At 38.9% G+C, this 20,342-nt stretch overlaps 1 protein-coding gene across 2 annotated transcripts; it reads left to right on the forward strand.

Annotated features, from left to right (window-relative positions):
- The first annotated feature begins 5,678 nt into the window (after positions 1-5,678).
- Positions 5,679-18,346, forward strand: LOC113043857 (major vault protein). Of its 2 annotated transcripts, none has more exons than XM_026203440.1 (17): positions 5,679-5,818; positions 8,008-8,174; positions 10,821-11,016; positions 11,307-11,430; positions 12,195-12,326; positions 12,604-12,698; positions 12,910-13,146; positions 13,274-13,399; positions 14,198-14,398; positions 15,055-15,290; positions 15,414-15,611; positions 15,733-15,877; positions 16,389-16,600; positions 17,101-17,217; positions 17,302-17,428; positions 17,516-17,704; positions 17,875-18,346. In XM_026203440.1, exons 2-17 carry the CDS (start codon positions 8,038-8,040, stop codon positions 18,001-18,003), a joined length of 2,601 nt encoding a protein of 866 aa, XP_026059225.1. In that variant the 5' UTR covers positions 5,679-5,818; positions 8,008-8,037; the 3' UTR covers positions 18,004-18,346. The 2 variants fall into 2 exon arrangements, with proteins under 2 accessions (XP_026059225.1, XP_026059230.1); XM_026203445.1 differs by having other exon boundaries at positions 14,201-14,398.
- The last annotated feature ends 1,996 nt before the right edge of the window (positions 18,347-20,342 follow it).

The raw sequence follows: 20,342 nt of genomic DNA on the forward strand, positions 1-20,342 counted from the left end.
GGACGGAGTTCCGGGGAGACACAGACATCCAACGCAGAGACACACGAGAAAGTAAACATCAGACGAAGTACATGAAACAACGCTCTCACAAACACAAAACGCTAGACAGGCCAATATATAGGGATGAGTAATGAGTGACAGCTGTTGCTGATGACAATTAGTGGAGACGCCCACAAAACCAATCAGTGCTGACGCGTAACACACAGACTTCACCCACATAGTGAAAAACACTGAGCTGTCTTTGATTGATCTATTATATTTTTGTCAGTTACACTAACTCTAAAAAGTCACATTAAGTGCAATTAATCATTAATTCTGATTACACTAAAATAGCAGCATTTTCTTTGGCAACAGGCATGTAAATAGTAGTTTGGTGGCAGATATGACTTATTTAAGAATGACTTATTTAACTTTCAGTAATGATAAGTCATGGTTTACAGAAAAATGCAGACATCTTTGTCCGGCCTGCAGAAATGGGGACAGAGTATTATACGATCAGGCCAGGAACACACTGAATAAAGAGATTAGAGTGGTTACAAGGACCTATGCTAAAAAATTCGAAGATCTGTCCACTTCCAATAACTCTACTTCAGTGTGGAAAGGTCTGAGAGCCATCACAAACTACAAGACACCATCCCCCTGATTCACTGAAGTGAATCAACAACTTGCCTGAATGAGTTTTATTGTGGATTTGAACCCCCCCCCGCACACATTCTGACCATCTCTCTACACAACCTTTAACACCTCCTGGAACACCCCCCCCCTCCCGCACTTCAAATGAGTGAGGATGACGACAAAAGAAAAAGGCACCAGGCCCAGATGGTGTTATACCAGCCTGTCTGAAAACCAGTGCTGACCAGCTGGCCCGCATCTTTTCACATATCTTCAACAAATCTCTGGAGTTGTGTGAAGTCCTTTCCTGCTTCAAACGCTCCACCATCATCCCCGTTCCAAAAAACCCAGGATAACAGGACTTAACAGACCTGTGGCTCTAACTTCTGTCGTCATGAAGTCGTTTGAAAAACTGTTTCTGGCTTATCTGAAGCACATCACTGGACCCTTACTGGACACTCTGCAATTTGCTTACTGAGCAAACAGGTCCATGGATGATGCAGTAAACAGGATGCGAGGATCCTGTTTGTGGACTTTAGTTCGGCTTTCAACACCATCAAGCCCTGCAGACCAAACTAACTCAGCTCTCTGTTCCTAGCTCTATCTGTCAGTGGATCACCAGCTTTCTGACAGATAGGCAACAGCTAGTGAGACTGTGGAAATTCATGTGAAACAGCTGCTCCTCCAACACGATTATACAGAAGCTGCAGTGAAGCACGGTTCTGTGATCGGCAGTAATTCTCCATCTGAAGGCCAGAGGGCGCTTTCTCGCTGAAACTCCAGATACGCAACACAGAAAAAATTTACTGTTTGTTGAAGAAAATACAACTAAAACCAGCCTATGCTAATTGGTTGCTTTGGCTGGTCTCCGAAACTGGTTTTTAAGTGGTTTTGGCTACTGTCATACTGGTCTTAGTTTTTTTTATACTGAATCAACTCATTTTTGCTGGTTTTACCATAGAAAAAATGTTGACAACATGCCTGTAAGACTAGAAACATGCTTTTAACATGGTTTTAAAGTGGTTTTGGCCACTGTCAAGTTGGTTTGAACATGCTTTTCACTTGCTAATCATGCTAATGGCATGCTAGGCACTTACTAATCATGCTAGCAACATGCTAGTCATTTGTTAAACATGCTAACAACATGCTAGTCATTTGTTAATCATGCTAACAACATGCTAAAGACATGCTAGTCACTTGTTAATCATGTTAATGACATGCTAGTCACTTGCTAGTCATTCTAATGACTTGCTAATCACGTCAACTATTGAAAACTTGCTAGTCAACATGCTAGTCACTTTCTAATAAAGTTGGAAACCCGTCAACAACATCACAATAACTTTCTAATCATGCTAGCCAAATGATACAATTTCTTATCTATTTATCTATCTGTCTATTTATCTATTTATTTTTCTAATAGTTTGTATTGCCTACTTTAAATTAGTTCAAACTGAAAACCCTCAAACTTTAAGCATTAAACTATGTCAAAATTTCTGGCTAGGCTTTTTCAAGCCAACAAAAAGTTTGTCTACAAACTTTACTGTCTAGTTTCATTTAACTTCCTACCATATTGGAGAGAAAATTAGCCAAGTAACACACTGGTCTGCGAGCCGTGGGTCTTCATGCAGACAACTCTGCTGATGTTTTCTGCATATGATGCATTCAAACTTTAATGACAAATGTTTATAAAAGTTCACGTTGTTTTTGCAGATGAAATACAGCAACATTGAATAAATATTGATTGAATGTTGAATTTTAATAAACCCTTTATCTAAGCCTTTATACTTATACGTCAGTGGTGCGGATCCACTATATATATATATTTTATGTTTTTTATTTGTATTCGTAGTTCTGAACAAAATACTTCTGACAAATCACAGTTGACTGTGGGCAATATTACTTATTAAAGTGTGCATAGATCAACACTTCTAAACTAGAAATAGTAGACTTTTGGTGACTTTTTACACACTTGTCAGCAGAGTTTTGTCTGACATCTGGACATACAATGTATCTGGATATAACTTCATGATACCGTGTTTTTAATCATAAAATTATGGTAAATAACTGTTGTAGTGCTGCAAAACGATTAACTTTTTACCACAACAATCAGTAAGAGAATTGCACAATTTATAGTCATTACTTTTATTAAAAATGAAACCTAAAAATATATATATATTTTTGACACAAAAATTCTGATATTTTTCTATTAATATTTTAGTCTCCATTTACATTGCTTGAACAGGTATTTTATGGGAAATTATATTTTTCTCCCATTCCAAAAAAGAACCTCGATTTTATGAGGGATTTATTATTTTCATCACTCCTGAAACTTTGCTGCTTTTACAGGGTATGGCCTTTAGCAGCACGAAAAACAATACTTTTATTCAGATTCTAAATGGATTATATTCAGCCTAGAAATATAGCCCTTCCTTTATGATCACTAAAAGTGTCACTATTCCAGGCTTAGTGTACGCCATCATGCATCGTGTTCTCAAAAAAATAAATCATTAGACTTTTGAGCAGATCTCGTGAGAGGTCACGAAAACCTTTCCAATGTATGTGAAATATTAATAATAATCAGATATTACATATAATTTGGTAGACAAATAATGTTTTTACGAGTAGTGTTGATATTTATTTAGTACAACATTTGCCACTGATTTTTATCCCTGAATTATAAGCACCACAAATTAAAAGTATGTCATGTCATAGGGATTACTTGTAACATAAAAATACTATACATATTTATATATTTTATTATTGTATTGTGCAGTAACACTTTTCTATAGGCTACTCCTCTGATCATATAATGATAAATATTGCATTATCATAGGACAACAACAGTGGTCTGCAATATCACTGATGGGAAGTTTGGATCATTTTACCGACTCGGACCTTTGAGTTTTGTTCAGCAAAATTAACAAATCTTTTTTTTGAGTAACTTTGTTAATTTTATCAAAATATTATTAAAATGTAATATGTTACAACATGTCTACTAGTACTTACACAAACGATGATGTCACTACAGACAATAAAAAACTATAATGATTTTATAAACAGATAAGATTAATTCATTGTTTACCTGGGTCTTCAGTTTGATTAGTTCACCTCAACTCTTATCTGACAAGTCCTCGGGTTTGAGTCGTTCCTTCATCACGTGAGAGCCCCATAATCTTTGACCATACACTGTATAAAAGGCGTTACCCTGGCAACAAATCTGTGTATATATTCTTTTTTATTATTATTATTTTGTCTTTATGACTTTATTTTAAGTTTACTGCCTTAATGTTTTAATGTTTGTATTATTTAATAAAAAAAAGACTGTATAAAAGATTTTTACCTATCGTTCGTTCTTTTGTCACGTGATGTGACAGCACTGGATAGAGAAATTAATTTACAAGCTTCCTTCCTTAATGAGTGCATAGTCTTATCCTCATCATTATAATAATTATTATTTACTCTTACAGTTACTGCGTTTCTGGTCTCAGTTTGTAGCTTTTTACTTCTTAAAGTTTATAAATGTGTGAATTTCTATCATTATGGTTATTTTAAATTCAATGAATGTTGTAACAAAGATAATAAAGAGATGGTAATTATTATTATTAAGTCTATTTCCGGCTCAGATTGCATATGTTAAAGCTAATGGGTCTGTCACATGATAAATGAACGACTCGAAGAACCCCGAAGACTCATGAGGAACCAATCAATTATCTTTCCGCTCAAGACTGCATTTACTGAAACATAATTTTGAGCATCACTAATAATGATAAGTCTCAAGGAGGTAAGAAGTGGATTATCCTTCACCTGTTCTCTTTTATTCTGGACTGTAAGGACATGCAGTGACTGTAACATCTAACATATTTTGCAGTATTAAACACGTATTTATACCGATTTCAGCAGGAAAGATTGGCCTTCTCAGCTGCCATATTTGCAACTCATATTTGCAACTCATATACCATATTTGCGTCATCAAAACAGGATGTTCAATACACCACCGTTTCTGTTTAAAAATTGTCTGGGCTAAACGCAGCCCTGACTCATTTGAACATAATGGCCAATCACAGGTGTTCAGGAACCAACAGATCAGGCTTTACCAAATCCGATTCTCCAATATGCTCTTATTACATTTTCAAATTTGGCTACTTTTCACTGCGTGAGAAAATTGATTGTGTGGCATGGGCTCCAAAAGTCTGAGACCACTTTTAAAATAAAAAGCATAGCAAGAAATTCTCAAATTTTTTGTTTATCTAACTCCATGAGCCATTACCATTTGTTGATAATTTTTAAGATCTAATTTGTAAAAAAAAAACAACTCAGACTTGTCTTCCAGTGGCTTTGGTTTAAAGACCGAACAGAACATGGGCATTCTTCAACTATGACACCTTTAGCACAGTTAACAATTTGAACTCCCTAACAAGCAGTAAAAATGTCCCCATTTAACATTTTTACCATCTTCCACACAGTAGTAGCCATTTCAGTTGATCTTTACGGCTTTAGGTTTCATGTTTTTTTGCAGCAAATGTTTGAAAGTAAAGACATAAAATGTTAAATAGTCCATGGAAATTGAGTAGCTTTTTAGTGGGTATTTTACACCACTGTGACATCAATTCAGACGCTTAACCTCTTGTCAGCCACAACCACGACAAAAACAGGAAGTTGAGTTTTCAGAAAGTTTGTAGAGCTGTTTATATGGTTATGTAGTAGGACACACACACAAACACACACATAGGTGCACATTATGTGGAAGTACTGGCAATCATAATATTACCAAGTGAATATGTGGTTGATCTAAAGGGGTCATTAGAAATCAAAATTCCCTAGATCTTTTGACATACTGGTCATTGTACTAAACATCAGGACTCAAAACTTTCTTGTTAATCTAAAAACAGCTTATATTAAAATGAACCTCAGATATCAGTACAAAATAATAATAAAAAATGCAGCACCCTTTAAATGAAATAGTATATTTGCTGAAATACAACAAGATCTAGGTTATATTTCTATACCCAGCTAGGCAGCTACAGTAAGCCACGTGATTTTGTGACTCATGCTCCGGGAAAGCACACTCCAGGCCCTCCTTTCCCTGAGCATGACACACCTCCCAGCCAGAGTTATTATAAACCTGCGCACTGCATTCAGACAGGCGCTTTAAACTGACGGACCATCATCGGACTGGCAGCTGTAAGGGGCGTATTCTTCTGAACCTGTGAGTTTTGTTCATTTCGTAATAACTGGAAGACGAATATTCCATTACCGTAGGACTGCTACATTCATCTAACTTGCTTAGTTGTGAATGTCTCATGATGATGAACGAATGTAGCACGAAGGATGATGCATTATTTAAGCAACGCGGAACAGCCTGCTTTCATATGCAAAACACAGACAATCGTTGCAGCTTTCAGTCGTGGAAAACTGTCGCAGTCTTTTAAGACTTCAAATGAACTTAAAACGATCACGATCTTTACGCGAGCATAACCTGATCAAATGAACAGAAGTTTAAAGTGTGACTTCGTTCATCTCAGGCTTTTACTGTTCTGTCGAGGTACCAGTGCATTTAGCCAGTTCTTCCAGTTGTCATGGGATACTGCAGTTTTTAAAGTAACAGATTAGATTAATGTAAATCTTTGATTTCCGCATTCATCTTCAGGAGTATGATTGGTGCAGTTTGAAAGTGACCCGCCCTCCTCTTGACGTCACAGCATGCGGAAGATTTGATTGATTGATTTGAGACAAATGCGTTTGTTTTGTAGGTGTTGCTGTGGAGAGGGAAATTGTGTGTGCCCTGTGTAAGCAGTCCACCTTGCTTCATTTCAAGTTAATATATTATTTGTCAAAAAGCAACAATGTCATAGTCATATATGATCTGGTAGCACCTAATCCAATAATCCTTTGAGATTTGTGTGGCAGTAAATGACAAATTAATAAATAAACACCAGAGAAAGGAGATGTCCATAGGGCTGCATGATAAATCGGATGCGATATTTAATGTAACAGAGCCGTTGTTCACTAACAAGCTGCAATATGATTTTGTTTTTGCGCAGCTTGTCAGTGAACAACGGCTCTATGCTGCTCCATGTGAAAGCGTGCAGGTGATGGAGATTTAGGGCCGTTTCATAGTCAACGCGAGACACGCGAGCAAGCAACGCGCTCCCTTTCATAGTCTAAACAGTGAACGCAAGCGTCACGGGTGATGCGTGTATGCAATACACCGCTCACGCAACAGGGGGTAGTAGAGTCAGGTGATATTAGTAGAGTTGGGTCGCGTGATATTCAGATCACAATGGCAACTGAAGAGGAGTGTATTCTGTTGCTGATGAACTATCGTATAAATGTGGATGAATACATATAAGTTCGCATAATTTTTCCTCTTCGCCCTCCATTGTATTCAAACCTTCTTCTTCTGTAAACACAATATTTGAATTAATGTACAATACTTGCAATGTCGCCCCCACCGACAACGCATAGTATTGCGTGAATCGGTGCGTCGCGTATCAAAAACTAGGACGACACATTTGGCTACGCACTGACGCATAATGGCGGCCGAAGCGTAAAGATGCGTAGCCTCGGGGACGCGTATGCGTACAGATGCGGTGACTATGAAACGGCCCTTACCGCTGATTACAGAACCAGTGTTGTGCCCAATTTTGACTCCCTGCCAAATTATAACCCCCCCTCCTTCAAGTAGTACAGAAGTACAGGTAGATTGCATGACATCCCAGCTTACAATTTTTGGTTCCCAGAACGTTATTTATTTTATAGTTTGTTTATGGTTAGCCAGGAAAGTTTTCTTAACATTCCCAGAACCTAAAGCTAACGTTAGGGGAACGTTCTGTGTTTGCTGGAATTACATTATCTTTCACTCAATTTGCCAGCCGAACTACAGTTCCTGATATCACTAGTTTAAGTTAGAGAAGCAATAAAAGTGTTAGGCAACTTAGATGTTGGTGTAATAATTGTGTGGTTGTGTGTGATAAGATCTATGATTGACAGATTTGTCCTGTTCCAAACTAAAATCTATAATTTCGACTCGTAAAAATCAAGAATTTATCAGCATTTTATCAGCGACAATCCCAGTTTAAGAAGACAACGAGCTAGGTGTCGACATCTGACCCTTAGCAACGCTATCATTAATTCATCCTAAAGTGATAAGAAGCTGAGGTGTGTTTGCTCATGAAAGCCAACACTGCTGACCTTTATATTATTGGATTTTTCATGCAAAATACAAACTAACATAGACAGATTATTCTTTTTAAGGTAGTGCAGAGTGAATGGAAGCCATCGTGAAGGTTTATTCACATGGGAATAATATCACATCACCCTGAAGTAGTGGAATGCACAGATTATCACTACATCTCTGCCTTTTTGGTAACTAATCTCTACATTTCTCCAAATTAGACTTTGTGAAGAGTACCAGTTGGAAGAAATATGGACGCTAATCAGCTGCACGGTGCCTCGATCATCAGGATCCCCCCTCACCACTACATCCATGTGTTGGATCAGAACACCAACATTGCGAGGGTGGAGATCGGCCCTCTCACCTATATACGACAGGACAATGAGAGGTAACCTAGAAAGCTGCAGGGTAACTACTGTATTATGCAACAGCCCTTGAAATACAGGTTACCACTGGTTTTATCCTTTTGTCTACATACATTTTGACAGATTTTAATGTATACAAAGAAATTGTAGTAGCTCAACTGGGGCATTATATGTAGGACATTTACACTTTAGGCGTGTGTCCAATTTTAAGCTGTGATGAAAGAGAGTGTTGCTAGGATACATGGGGTGTAATCAAGCCTATTTTCAATCCTCCATTGCCCATAATCCAAACAACAGCTGTTATGAAATATTTATATCTACAACTTTTTTACAATTATTTTTACAAATACAAGAGTTAAAATGTTTTGGGTTATTAAGATTTAAACTAATAACTGTCCTGTTTGACATCTAACGTTGATGGAGCCTTCTCTGTATTAGCCCCAAAGCTGTGGAATTCACTTTCTCAGTCTGTAAGATTATCCCTTTCTTTACCTGCATTCAGATCAATCTTGAAATTGTATCTCTTTTCTCAGGTCTATTTATAGTTTAGCTATTTTAGTCTTGGTGAGTTAAATTCAGTCTTGTTTCTTGTTCGGTTTTATGGTTTTAGCTGTTTGATTCATATTTTAAATTCACTTCAAACTGAATGAAAGAGCCAAGGGAAAACTGCTCAGAGAGGCGACCAAGAGACCTACAGCAACTCTGAAGCAGCTGCAGGAATTTATGACAAAGAGTGGTGATTGTGTGCAAGTGACAACAATATCACAGATTCTGCACAAATGTGATTTGTATGGGAGGGTTGTAAGAAAGAAGACTCTCCTCAAGAAAGGCCTCATGCAGTAACGACTGAGCTTTGCCAAAACACACCTCAAAGTTTCTGAATTATTTGGCCTCAACACCAAACAAAATGTCTGACAGAAATCTAATACAGCTCACAGTCCAGATAACAGCGTTCCTCCAGTAAAACATGTAGGATACTGTTCTGGGGGTTTCTCTGCAGCAGGGACTGGAGCACTTGTCAGGATTGAAGAAAAATAGATGGGGGAAAATACTTCAAAATTCTTGAGGAAACCTTCAAATTGTCAGTGGAAAGGAGATATACTTTCCAACATGACATTGACCCAAAGCACACAGCAGAACTGAGCACAGAGTAGTTGAAGGAGAATAAGGTAAATTTCCTTGCATGGCCCGGTCAGAGTTCTGACTTCAAGGGGTCATATGATGTTGTGTAAGAGAACATTATTTTGTGTTTATTTTCCACATAATGTACATTATTGATTCTCCTCTATGGCCCGCCTTTCTGAAATGGGTACATTTTTACAAAGCTCATCGTTCTGAAAAGCAAAGTTTGTTCTGATTGGCCAGCTATCCAGTGCGTTGTGATTGGCTGGATGCCTCAAGTGTGTGACAGAAATGTTACACCCCTTTACATACGGTGATGTGTGTCCCGGTCAGAACACTGGTGCCACAAGACAAAACCAAGAAAACCCATTACAAACAAGCCGTTTGTTGCATCCAGTGGGGACATAATTACATATTATAATGACTTAAACTGTTTTTTTTATGTGTTGTGTTGCATCGCACCACGTAAACATAAACCATGTCTACATTTGTTATCTGAGAAATGACAAGCAACAACCGCTACTCTACACCAGCGGATCTCAAGTCCAGTCCTCGTGCCCCCCTGCTCTGCATATTTTGTATGTCTCTCCTTGTTAATACACCTGATTCAGATTTGCGCTGCGCAACATTTTCACACATGGACAAGTGTGACATCATATACCTCTGTAAATAAATACAATTTAAGTTGACATCTCGCACACTTCAGTGCACTCTGAATGGAGCGTATACTGTACATTAGCTTCGAACTGGAATCATGTCGGAATATCCTGTGATGTCCACTTCGCAGTGCACTTATGTTCAATAGAACAAACGTCTGAAGCGATAAGAGAAACATACAAAATGTGCAGAGCAGGGGGGTGTGAGGAGTGGAATAGAGAATTATTGCTCAAAACTCACATTTGAATTATCAGTGGAAAATCCTTTAAATATGTAAACGTACTTACAGACTGTGGGTCAGAACAGCCAGAAGTATTCTCTCCCAGGATCAGGAAACAGTCCTTCATAAAATGTGCTGCACACATCTGAATATTTGGGTTGAACTGTTCCGGAACAGTGTCGTAAATACAACTTAACCACTGATTTCCATTTGTGTCCTCTTTAAAAAGACCAAATAAAGTATTTATGCTTTCACAATGAAACCGCGTCTCCATGACATGGTGGCAACAGCAAGAATCAAAGGTGATGCCTTCTTTCTTTGTGTGGACATTTGGGTAGTGTTATTTAAATCTTTCCACATCGTGACGTAGTCTAGATGTGCAAAGTTAGTAGAGACAAGAGACATCTCCCTTCAGACTACATTAAACCAAAATATGGTAAAACATAATACTGGCACAAGTGGGTGCTGCTTTTTAAAACTCTATAATTCTGTTTTGTTTTTGTTTTCTGACATGTTGGTGTTGTAGAAGAAGAAGAAAATACAACCGTTAGAAAATCTAACTCTTTATAAAAACAAAATGTTCTGAGCCCAAACTTTTTAATGACCGTGTGTGAGCTAATATTATGCGACTCATTTGAATAACTGAAATCTTCCTCCCATTTTCTCTCAGGGTTCTGTTTGCCCCTGTCCGCATGATCATGGTGCCGCCCAGGCACTATTGTGTTGTGCTCAACCCCGTTGCCCGTAATGATGAAGGTCAGGTTCAGTTTGATGCGTCAGGTCAAGCTAAGCTCAGACATGCTGACCTGGAGATCCGCCTGACTCAGGACCCCTTCCCCCTCTACCCTGGTGAAGAGATTCAAAAGGTATGAAGTGCATTGTATGCTTGAGAATCATGTTGTTTTGCAGCTTGTGGCTGAAAGGCTCAGACATGTGGGTGGTTTCAGCAGGTTGTGGTCTCGGTCAAGTGTCAAATCTGTATCACGCCTATGTTTTTCCCATCAGCTCATGTTGACTAGATCAAAACAACCACCATTTTGCAGCAGCCAATGCCTTTTCTCTTATCATTTCTTCTTATTATTATAATTTTACATTACATTACCATTTTCTTTTTATATATATTACTATAATTTGTATGTGTGTGTGTCTCTCCCAGGATGTGACGCCACTGCAGATTGTGTACCCGGACACAGCCCTGCGTCTACAGGCCCTGCTGGATTTCGAGGAGGAGGGAGGAGAGAAGAGGGTAGCAGGAGACGAGTGGCTGTTTGAGGGACCAGGTACCACTGCTGCACAACCAGCATTAGCTTTACAGAGATTTGTGTGCCAGCCTGGACTAGTTTACCTGCTCAAAGCAAACGAACGTTTAAAATAATGAAGTTCAGGGAGAAATAAAAGGCGGTAAAATAATATGACAGCAGGATGCCCAATCAGAAAACAGTGAAACAGGATGTTGAACGAGCAAACATGTGAGATGGGACTTCATCAGGAATTGACTGGGTTGTGAAAAGTAGCTGTTACATACGTAACCAGTTTGTAATACGGATTTGTAAAATTAACTGAAAAAGAAAAGCTAATTCAGAGGCCAAGCTAAATTTTACATGTACAAACATAACATATTCTGGAAAGGCATTCATGGATAAACCTAGAAACATGCAGTTAATAATGGTCAAATATCAGTCCACCAGTAACTTATTCAGGAATTATGGGATAACTTTCTGGCCTGATAAAAATAGTTCTACTTCTTATCTTTATATTTTCTGTCTCAGCAAAGATACATAACACAATATAGAAATACAATTTATAAAGCTAGTTTTGTAAAAGCGCAATAAAAATAAACCTGACTTGACCTGAATTTTATTTTCATGTAGACTATGAATGAAAAAAAAAAAGTCAATTGTGAAAAGGGGAGATGCATGTTACTCACCATCACAGTAAAGTGCATTGCATCTATCATAATGCATCTTTATTATTATTATTATTATCATAGGTGACATCATAAGGTGCAAGATGTCTAACCTGCTGATTGTTTTATTTTTTGCAGGGACATACATTCCCAGGAAGGAGGTGGCGGTACTTGAAGTCATAAAGGCCACAGTGATCAGAGAGAATCAGGCCATTCGCCTCCGAGCACGCAAAGAGGGCCTGGACCGCAGTGGAGTCCAAAGAGTTACTGGTTTGTGAGAGAGTTCAACCTAGAAAATTCACATTTTCATGAATGACTCACCCTCATGTTGTTCCAAGCCTGTATGACTTGTATCCTTCAGTGGAACATAAAAAAAGGTATTTAAAAAAATTTCCATATGATGGAAGTCAGTGGGGTCCAGAGCTGTTTTGGCCCCAATTGCGCATCATTGTATAGGCAAGCATGGTTGACTGTTCATATTTTGCATGCATAACCAAATACACATGGCTGATATTGTGTGTGTGTGTGTGTGTGTGTGTGTGTTCAGGTGAGGAATGGCAGGTCAGTAAGGTGGGAGCTTATCTGCCTGGAGCTCATGAAGAGGTTGTGGATATTGTCAGTGCTTTCATCCTCACAGACAAGGTACCCACTTCTGTCCCTATGGTTCCCTGTAGGAAGTTATTTTTTTTTCTCTGTTCACACTTTATTTAGATGGGTAATAAGGGATTGGTGGGTTAATTGGTTCAGTAGAAAGGTCAACGAATAGCACTTCACTAATGAAGTCACAGCTTCAGAGCTAAATTTTGCCTCAAGCTTAATTCTCAATGCCTGCTTGTCATTCCCCCTTCATTAGAAAGCTTTGCATGTGCGCGCTCTCCGGCCGTTTCGTGACGCCGGGGGCCGAGAGCGGCGCACTGGAGAAGAGTGGCTGGTGACCGTGGCAGACAGAGAGGCTCACATACCCTCTGTGGCCGAGGAGGTTGTTGGGGTGGTGGACGTAACCACTCTGAACAGCAGGCAGTACTGTGTGATTCTGGACCCTGTGGGGGCTGATGGAAAACCTCAGCTCGGACAGAAGAGAGTGGTGAAGGTGAGCGAATTCTAATTAAATTAAAACCAGACAAATATATATGACATTTCTAATTAAAAGTATCTTTGCATTGTAAATGTGATGTGACCCCTTACCCCGTGTTTCTGTCTGTCTCCTCGTCTCACAGGGTGAGCGTTCGTTCTTCCTCAGGCCAGGAGAGCATTTGGAGAACGGCATTCAGGACGTGTACGTGCTGTCAGAGGAGGAGGGGCTCGTCCTGCGTGCTGTCGAGGCCTTCATTGACACTGAGGGGGTAAAGGACATGTTGATCCTACATAATTACTAAAATCACTTATTTAGTACAGAATGAAGTGTATGAACAGCTGTTAAGGTCACGGGATGTGCAGGTTGAGGGCATACAATGTTTAACAGGTGTCCTGAACACCTGCGCCCTGCGATAGAAAAAAAAGAAGAGGGCTCCGATTCATTCAAATAGTATTCAAACAAGGAGAACAAAAGACAAATAGAGAGTGTGTTTACCTGAGTGTGCAGACGTTACTGGTTTCACAAGCTGCTGCCATTGCCCCTTGTTCCCGATAGTTCATAAATCTCTTTCAGCATTCCTGAAATGTTTGTCTTTTATTAAAATATTTGAAGACAAGGAGTGTTTTTTCACCCACTTTTTTTGTGTTTGTGAACTAGGTTGGTGTTAAGATCGCTTTTAAAACTCATAAATCACCTTGTCATAAATTGTGTGAACAGTAAGAACTTGATTCTGAATCAATTAATTTATTGTCTGAAAGTAAATGGTCATTTACTATTGAGAGCTCTCTGGGGGAAATCAGTTCCTTCATTAATTAATTCCCTTCCCCTCTCCCTATTATGAATACTTTTAATTCCCATCCTCATTCATTTTTTTTTTTTAAATTATGATTTTAATATTTTGCATTCCCTTCATTTTTTTTCTCTTATCATTCACCTTTGCTTATACACACAGTCTGATCGTAAGCCACTTGTGCTGCAGAGTCCGTCCCCGCCTTACACTAATGTTTGCCATTGTTACTCCCTCCTTCTTTCTTTCACCCCCCCTCCCCTCTCCTCATTGCTTCAGCAGGAAGAGGTAGATGAAGAAGAAGAAGGGGAAAGCCGAGCCAAAAAGAGGGGAATACAGCGTCGTCCAGGTGACCGTTGGATGCTGCATGGCCCAGTCGAATACGTGCCGCCCGCCACTGTAGAGGTCCTGCTTAGACGAGATGCTATCCCACTGGATGAGAATGAGGGCATTTACGTCCGTGACATCAAAACTGGAAAGGCAAGATTGGAAGTTTATAAAGAATTGATCCACCAAATGCATTCTTTAAATTTCGATGATTTTCAGAATCACTTTAGGGTTTTTAAACCCTTTTAACAGTAGATATAGGGGGCAATTAGAGGACATTTTGAGAGTATAGAGTTCAGTGCAAAGTAAAGCTATTTTTCATGCAAAATTTTTTTTAAAGTGTGCATCTAATGACATCATATTTGATTATAAGCTACAGATTTTTTTTACGAATATTGTATAACATTTCAGATTATTCCACACACAAGCTGTCGTATGGCTTCAGAATACAGATATATCAATGACAGATGTATTAATGATATTTATTTCATGAGTACATTTCATTAATTTTCTCTAGTCAGTATAATTTAAAAAAAGAGTGGCTTGGAGAATTGTCAAAAACTCTTGTGTTTTTATGTTATGACAAAAAATTCTGAGTTGAAAAATTCCTTAATCTTTTATTTAAGTTTAGTAAATTTAGGAAATGTAACAATGAATGTAGTTACAAGGCAGTCCCGTGTTTTTTATTGGAGACCTACAGTTTAACTGGAGGTTGATTTAATTGAATTAATATTGACAACACCACACCAACAACATAGTTTGTTGTTAAAGAACTTTATGTCTCAACTGGCGTGATGTCTGTTTCACAGGTGCGTGCTGTGATTGGCCAGACCTACATGCTAACTCAGGATGAGGAACTGTGGGAGAAAGCGCTTCCAGCCAATGTGGAGAATCTTCTGTCCCAATCCCGTGACCCAGTAGCGGACCGCTCGGAGCGTGGAACAAACTTTGGGGAAGTTGAGAGAGATAAAACCAGAGTGGTGTCCTATCGTGTCCCACACAATGCGGCCATTCAGGTGTATGACTACAGAGAGAAGAAGGCCAGGTGATATAGTGATGCTAGTTTGAGTGACAGTCACCACTTATGTTAATATTTAAGTTCTGTGGAATTAAATTTTTGATCATTTGGGCAAATGCCTCTCTCTTTCTCATTCGGTTTCTCTCACAGGGTGGTGTTTGGACCTGAAATGGTCATGTTGGGTCCTGATGAGCAGTTTACAGTTCTTTCCCTTTCTGGAGACAAACCCAAACGTCCCAATGTCATCAAAACCATTTGTCTCCTGCTTGGCCCAGACTTTTGCACCGACATCATCACCATCGAGACAGCCGATCACGCTCGCTTGCAGCTGCAGCTCTCGTACAACTGGTACGTTGTGTTCGTATGCTCTAACGCCTTATTAGATATGTCTCCGATTAATAACGAAGTGCAAATAATCAATATCATTAAGCTGATGTGAGGAGTGAACTGTTTTCTTTCTCCATGTCAGGCACTTTGATATCAAACAGCCTGTTGAAGCGGCCAGGGCTACGGCTCTGTTCTCTGTGCCAGACTTTGTGGGTGATGCATGTAAAGCCATCGCTTCCAGAATCAGAGGAGCAGTGGCCTCAGTGCAGTTTGACGATTTCCACAAGGTATGTGACGCACCTTTAGAGTTTTATTGCTCGGATACTACGTACTCTTTCCTTTATGTTTAGTGCTTTGGCTTTTGGCCATGATTGTAAGTGCGGCAATCAAAGTTAGACTTTAAACTACTGTTCCAAAGTTTGAACATTGAAAATTGTAATAGTATTTCACAATATTACAGTTTTTACTGTATATTTAATTAATTAAATGCAGCCTTCACCAAGGCTGCATTTCATTAAATATACAGAAACGTATATCTATTCTATATTTGACCTGGGTCCACATGTGTTGAAAACTTTTTATTTTCTATTGCAGCTGTATTTGTTATTTAAAATATAGCTTTGATGTTGAGTTTCTCTTGGTTTCTTTGTTGTCATTGTATGCTTAAGTAAAAGAGAACAGCATATATCCCTAAAACATGACTTTAAGAATGAGTTGATGTTGATTAGGATGTGATCAGGCTTGTTCATCGTTTATGTCTTTGTCTGCTCTTACCATGTGCATCTATTTCTCTTTCAGAACTCCAACAGGATCATCTGTTCGGCTGTCTTTGGTTTTGATGAGAAGCTTGCGGTGCGGTCCAACCTGCGCTTCAATCAGAATGGGTTGATTATCAGCAGCGTGGACATTCAGTCTGTTGAGCCGGTGGACCAGCGCACCCGGGACGCCCTGCAGAAGAGTGTACAACTAGCCATCGAGATCACCACCAATTCACAGGAGGCTACTGCACGGTACAAACCAAACACTTCAGCTCAATCTCTTTATTGTTTTTTTTTTCTTGAATTATAATTTACATAAACAATGGTTTACACTGTTTTATTCTAAAGATACACTATGGAACTTTTTTTTTTTTTAAATATTGATATAATGAGCGAGTACATGAATCTCCCAAAATGTGTTTTTGTCTTATCCTGAATCACTATGGTATGCCTGTACTAGGTGTTTATATTATGACTATGTTAGACGAGCAAGACGCCAACCAGTGCGGAGTAGACCAGTACCTGCGTGACACTGGTTATGCACATAAACAGAGCAATGCAGCTCTAGCTACAGTGTTTTTTTTTTTTTTTTTTGCAAGACATACAATAGATTTTTTTTTCTGCTAGAGTGTCAATAGTTACATAGTGTACCTTTTAAAGAAGACTCAAGCTTGTGTTGTTCTACAAGCTTTCCCAATTTTCCCTATGTATTTGTCTGTCATGCACATTTACATTCACTTCCCTTCTATCAGACACGAGGCAGAGCGTCTGGAGCAGGAGGCTCGGGGTCGCCTGGAGAGGCAAAGGATCACAGACCAGGCAGAGGCAGAGAAAGCGAGAAAGGAGCTGCTTGAGCTGGAGGCTCAGAGGTGAGTTCACTGCAAGCGCCAGTGCTAAGTTTCTCTTCACATTGAATGCTTTCATGGTCAATAATAAGTTTGTGTGCATCTTAGTGCTGCAGTGGAGAGTACAGGAGCAGCGAAGGCTGAGGCACAATCTAGAGCCGAGGCGGCTCGTATACAGGGAGAGGCAGCAGTCGAAGAGGCCAAACTTAAAGCAGAGGCTCAGAAAATCGAGGCTGTATGTCATCCAGACTAAACTAGTTCTTGTCTTTTTCTATTCTTGCCCTGTTAGATGTTGACCATTTTCCTATCCTCTGTGTGTCAGGACGCTGAGCTGGCCCGTCTGTGTAAGGCACGTGAGCAGGAGCTGGCTTACAAGAAGGAGATGGACCAACTGGAGGTGGAGAAGCAACAGAAGCTGGCAGGGATTGAGAGTCAGCGCTTCAAGCAGTTGATGGAGAGCCTGGGCACCGAAACCCTGAAGGAAATGGCCCGAGCTGGGCCTGAACTACAGGTAAGTCAGCATGGGGATAGTAAATGAACATCTTTCTATGGAGGATTTGCATAACAAATGTTTTATAATCGCTTTTTGAATGGATGTACATTCTGTTGTTTTAATATTTTGTTAATGGGCTAAATAACCAATAAAACCATTTATCTGACATGTACCATGTTTTCTTCCAGGTGAAGCTCCTGCAGTCTTTAGGTCTGAAGTCCACTCTTATTACGGATGGCTCCTCTCCTATTAATCTCTTTACTACTGCCAATGGCCTCCTGGGGGCTCTGCAGGGCAAAGAACAGGATGAAAAATAAAAAATAGGAGAGACCAGGATTAAGAGGCCTTATACCACATGATATGCATAAAAACTGTGATGTACTCTGCTATAGTTTTCATTCTTAATAGCTTATACAGTAAAGCCATGAAAGTGACGCATTAGCAGTGCCTTTGCTGTCCTGTTTATTAGTTGAACTAATGCTCATATCATTGTAACAGATATTTTCGGTTTACTAACACATGCCTTTTGAAGACTTTACTTTGTGTTTATGTATCATGCTGAAATGTGCCTATGGTGCCTTAAATGATTCGGTTAAACCAAAAGAGCTTTCTAGAATATGCGTCTATACTCTGCTATCAAATAAAATATTTTGCATTGCTGACGCCTTCATTTATTTATAGACATTTGTAAATAAATACAGGTTGCGATTGCTTCAGATGATTTAGATATATGGCCACATGTTGAAGCTGCTATATAAAGAGCAGCAGTGAATTTTCTTAATTTTACTCTCTGGTTTGATCTTCAACTAAATTAATGCGTTGATAAGTCTCTGTAGATTGTTACGCCTGCAGGTGGCGATATTACGAGCGAGTCATTAAATCGTTAACTCAATCGATTACTTTGCGCTTACATCCTTTATGAGAAGACGGTGTATATTTCTGATTGGCACATGGAAAAGAGAAAAATGGAAATGTTTTACTGAATTCAGCCACTCATTATTTTAATATTTTTAATTCGTGTATTTTTATTTATTTAGCATTTTACGTTTGCATGTCACCTGCAACCTTTAGTTATGAATATGGATTGGTTTTATGTACTGATTTAGTCCATAGTATGTGGAAACTTATATATTAATATCAATGACCAAATAAAGGTATAGGTCACTAATAATTTATATATTTTTCACTAAAGCTTCGGTTTCAAAATGCCATACAAGATATTTTTTTGGAATGCACATCACATTCATTCGATTTTATACAATCACTATTGAATCTGTTTTGTAGCGTAAGAGTAATATGAGCCTGAAATATTAATTTGTAATGAGGGGCTGCGTAGTATAGATTATATATAGCATATCGCTAGATATACAGTGCCCTCCATAAGTATTGGAACAGTAAAGACCTTTGAAAATATGATTAAAATGAATATGCGACAAAAACTACAGAATGTCACATTTTATTATTAAGTCTTTCGACACATACATGTTTTACCAAATAAAAAGGACAGCACTTTTAGAGTGCATCCCACTATTTGATGTGAGGATAAGTATTGGAACTGTTGAATTTAAGGCAGATTTAAAAGCTAAAAAGCTATTTATTTGCAGATCCCTTACATGTAATCAGAGAAGTGAGTCTGCAACCCAGAGACTGCACAAGACTCTTGCTCTTATGCTTTGAAATGCTTTTCTCCAGCATTTAATGCATCCAATTCTGGAGATTGATTTGGGAATCTAAGACTTGACATTTCTTTGCCCTGATAAAGTCCTTGACTGAACTGGCAGGGTGTTTTGAGTCATTGTCCTTATCAAATATGAAGTGCTTTCTAATTTCTCATCGGTCCATCAACTCCGTTCCTAAACTCTACTGGCTCACATTTGTGAAGAATCTCGCCTTCCTATTTTTGATGCTGATCAGAGGTTTGCATCTTGCTGTGTAGCTTCTGTAATTCTGTGTCAAATTATCCTGCGAAAAGTAGATTGACAGAGCATCACCTCAGCTTTCTGGAGGTTGTTGGTGATTTTACAGACATGAGTCATCAACTACTGTTGTTTTTCTCAGCCGATCAGGTCGTCATTGGTTGCTGGTGTCACCAGTAGTTTCCAAACTCTTGATTTCTCTATGGTCTTTCTTTTTCCTATAGTTCTATTTGACTTCCTCTTTTCTTTTAGCATCCAAATTGTTTGCTTTTGTTTCAGAGTCGGCTTCCTCGTCTTCATCCTGGCTTGTGAATCAGGGTATCTTCCGTCCATTCCAAATCCGTTTCAAATTAAAAAACAGAAAACGAAAAACTCAATAGGATTCAAGTGAGAGAACATGAATTAAATAACGAGACATGTAAAAATGGCTCGTTTATTCGTTATTCCATCTAGGTTAACAAACGGAAAATGAGTTTTTGACTTGATTTCTCATTTTGTCGTTTTGGGTTTAAAAAACGGCTTATGGCTTCAATATTTCATTCGCACTTGTGGGCGGAGCTGAAACGCTCCTTTCATCTGATTGGTCGGATCGCTCCGCCTTCAACTCGAGCTTACATTCTTTCAGAATAAGAGTCTTATAAGAGTAATGTCTGAAACCACCGCTCACAGTTAATTAACATAATATTTGAGTCAGATGTTGCTGCGCACATAATTCGTGCTGCTGTGACTTGCAAGTCACG

Source organism: Carassius auratus, chromosome 3 (genome assembly GCF_003368295.1).
Source record: "Carassius auratus strain Wakin chromosome 3, ASM336829v1, whole genome shotgun sequence".
NCBI lineage: Eukaryota > Metazoa > Chordata > Actinopteri > Cypriniformes > Cyprinidae > Carassius > Carassius auratus.